The sequence below is a fragment of the Benincasa hispida genome, chromosome 8 (genome assembly GCF_009727055.1).
Source record: "Benincasa hispida cultivar B227 chromosome 8, ASM972705v1, whole genome shotgun sequence".
In the NCBI taxonomy this organism is placed as follows: domain Eukaryota; kingdom Viridiplantae; phylum Streptophyta; class Magnoliopsida; order Cucurbitales; family Cucurbitaceae; genus Benincasa; species Benincasa hispida.
The window spans coordinates 16,998,622-17,002,125 of NC_052356.1; the positions used below are offsets into that span (position 1 = coordinate 16,998,622).

Here is a 3,504-nt window from a genome sequence, read left to right on the forward strand (position 1 = left end):
TTGCAATTCATGTATTGATTTGCATGTCAAAAACATTCAAGTGGGATTGATCACTTTAGCTTGTAGAGTGTTCGAATCTTGGCCAAAGAATTTGATATTTGTCTTAAGAGTTTTGATTTTAAGGCGATTCATGTCCTAATACAATTTTTAGTGTTGAAATCATATCGGTTGACATATTTTTGTGTATTTTTTATTGAATAATTAAAATATTTCAAAAAAAAAAATAAGTAATAAGAATTTGCTATGTGGTAAATTATGATTGGATACTTTGGTGAGATGTAGGTGCATTATGTGATGCACCTAAATATTTTTTCATAAAAAATCATCATTTTCACCCGACATGTTTCTTATTGGTTAATTTACAAATTTGGTCTCACTAATCTGGAAAAAGTCAAAATTTAGTCACGACTCTATGGTTTTAAAAGTTAGAATTTAGTTGTTATAGTTTGGTTTGATAACATCTAAAAAATAGTCCCGTTAGTTTGATAAAATTCTAATCATAAATATGGGGACTATTTATGAAGGTTATACTATTATATAGACTAGATTCTAATTTTCTCGGAGCAAATTTATAATTTAACATTTCTTATATCACTAAATAAATAAAAAAAAAATAAATTAATAAAATTTGTACACCTAATAAAGAAATAAGATATTCCCATTTGAAGTAACATTATTGAGTATTCCGTATATTTAGGTTCTAGAAATATTCTCCAAGATCTTCAACAACAAACATATATTATATATATGAAAAGGCTTAAGAATTCGAATAACTCCATCAATATAATGGCGGCCGAAATAATCAACACAAATTTGGTCGCCAATGCCGAACTCGTCGCTGTAATATTCGGAGTCACCGGTTTGGTCGGAAAAGAGTTGGCCAAAACGCTTCTCTCAACCGCCGGCTGGAAAGTCTACGGTGTCGCACGGCGGCCGGACAATATCAGCCCCATCTCCCATCCCAACTTCCACTTCATCTCTTGCGATTTGCTCGACCGCCGGTCGGCTCATTCGAACCTCTCCCCGGTCCGCCACGTTACCCACCTCTTCTGGATCACTTGGGCCGCCCAGCTCCGGTTCGATTCCCAGGGTTGCTCCGACCAAAACCGGGCCATGTTGGCCAACGCCCTCGATGCAATTCTCCCTTCGGCGCCGGCCCTCCGCCACGTCTCGCTGCAGACCGGGATCAAGCACTATGCTTCGCTAACAAGACTCGCTGCCGGCTGTGGCGGAGGAGGGGAGGTGGCTTATTGTGAGGATAGTCCAAGAGCGGAATCTGGGAATAATTTTTACTATGTTTTGGAGGATCTCCTCCGTGAGCGGTTGTCCGGTGGCCGGAGAGTGGTGGGGTGGAGCGTTCTCCGGCCGGGTTTGATACTGGGAAGTTCGAACCGGACTTTCTTTAATTTTATGGGGAGTTTGTGTGTTTATGGTGCTATTTGTAAGAAGTTGAAGATGCCGTTTGTGTTCGGCGGCACGGCGGCGTGCTGGGAGGAGGTCTATATTGACGGCTCTGATGCTCGGCTCACAGCTGAGCAGCATGTGTGGGCCGCAACTAAAGGTATTAAAATAAATGGTACGTAACTCTCTCAAGTTATTTTTTTTTAGAATTTTAAATTTTAAACTTTGTAAGTAAATCAATTTACATAATTTTCATTTGAAAAACCTCATAGGAAATATATAGGCTCCATTTTATTACAATTTAATTTTTTATTTTTGTTTTTGAAAAATTAGGCATATTTCATCCTTTCTTATAATAATTTTACAATAATTCTTAGCTAAATTTCAAAAATAAAAACAACTTTTTTAAAGCTAATTTTTTATCTCAAAATTAGATTTGGTTTTTAAACCTGAGTGAAAAGTAGATAACAAAATAAGAAATATAGAGGTGAAAGTAATGTCATAACCTTAATTTTAAAAAACAAACGCATGAAAATAAAATAGTTATCAAATGGGACCATAATTCTATGAATTAAATTCCTAAAATTTCTTAAATTAATCTATATAAACCCTTAAACGGATTTTTCTTTAAAAAACACATTTATTCTAATCATTCATTTTGTAAATTTAATATTTGAAGAAGTCTACCTACATTTGAATGCATTAGATGGTTTTTAAAGATAATTGTAATAAAGGGTGGTCTCCAAAGGTAATTGTAATAAAGGATTTAAATTAATTTCCTTATAAAAATTTAGCGGTTTTTATGAAAAAAAAATTATGAATTTAATTAGCTTAAATCATAAATTTGACACAATACTTATCTAAATCTAGATGAGGATATAAATTGATATATCTACAAAATTCTATAGTTCAAACTAATACGATTATCAATTTTTAGTTATAAATTGATATTTGTCTAAAAAATTAGCTAGTTGAGTGTGGATATACCTTTAGGATGCACTCAATTATTTTTTTTTAATGATATAAATTGATATTTGCCTAAAAATTAGTTAGTTGAGTGTGAATATCCATCTAAATTATTTTTCTAATGGTCAAACGACAGGTTGCACGAAAATAAGTATGGTTACGTGACATAAAAGTAGTGATTTGATACAGCTTAATCCGTGCTTTCGTTTCTTAAAAATAAAATTTAAATATTTTTCACCTAAATAAATAATAATAAAATTATAAAAAAAAAAATGGTCACATGCAATTTTTTATTGGATAGCTGTCGGTTGGATACCTGAATTTGTTATAAACACAGCGACCGCAGACGGGGAAGCATTCAACGTGTGCAACGGGTGGAGCTTCAGGTGGAAGGAGATATGGGGGGCGGTGGCGGAGAAACTTGGAGTAGCGGCGGCGGAGAAGGAGGACGAGAGAATAATGTTTTCGGCGGAGTTTCATTATACGGCGGCGATGGGGGATAAAGGGAAGTTGTGGGCGGAGATAGTGGAGGAAGAAGGGCTGGTTCCGACGGAAATGGAGGAGCTGGCCAATTGGGGATTCTTAGACACCTTGTTTAGGCTGCCGGAAAAAATGGTGGCGAGTCGAGCTAAGTCCGACCGATTTGGGTTCACCGTAAAATATAAGATGTTGGATTCCATCTTGTATTGGATTGATGTCATGAGAAATGACAAATTGATTCCTTCTTAATATTATTATTTGCTTTCTTTTTTCTCTTTTTTTTCCCCTCCAAAATTATACATATAAAAAATCACCTCAAAAAATTGAAATATTGGATCTGATCTTAATTATGGTAAAATATCTTTTTTTCTATTGTAAAAAATATTTATGTCTTTTTTTTTTCTTTTTTCTTTTTTTAAAGAATGTAGATATTTTTGAAGCAAGAGATTAAAAAAAAATTACATCTCTAAACTTGATTAATAATTAAAAATAATAATAATAACAGCGTAAAAAAAATTAATAATTTATAGTAACAAGTAAATGGGAACATAGTTTAGTGGATAAGATATTAATTATCATTTTTAAAATTTGTTAGTTTAACCTTTATTCTTTATTATTTCTTTTTTAACTAAAAAGGGGTCCATATACCAACTATAT

At 33.4% G+C, this 3,504-nt stretch overlaps 1 protein-coding gene across 1 annotated transcript; it reads left to right on the top strand.

The window, feature by feature from the left end:
• The first annotated feature begins 765 nt into the window (after nucleotides 1-765).
• On the top strand, nucleotides 766-3,166 carry LOC120083628 ((S)-8-oxocitronellyl enol synthase CYC2). The gene is made up of 2 exons (XM_039039462.1): nucleotides 766-1,576; nucleotides 2,705-3,166. The coding sequence occupies exons 1-2, from the start codon at nucleotides 787-789 to the stop codon at nucleotides 3,094-3,096; spliced, it is 1,182 nt and encodes a 393-aa protein (XP_038895390.1). The 5' UTR covers nucleotides 766-786; the 3' UTR covers nucleotides 3,097-3,166.
• The last annotated feature ends 338 nt before the right edge of the window (nucleotides 3,167-3,504 follow it).

Excerpts from the sequence above, each read along its gene's own strand:
- LOC120083628 (XM_039039462.1), top strand. The coding sequence starts at position 787 with ATGGCGGCCGAAATAATCAACACAAATTTGGTCGCCAATGCCGAACTC. Across the intron at positions 1,577-2,704 it reads TAAAGGTATTAAAATAAATG|CGACCGCAGACGGGGAAGCA; the intron begins GTACGTAACTCT and ends TTATAAACACAG.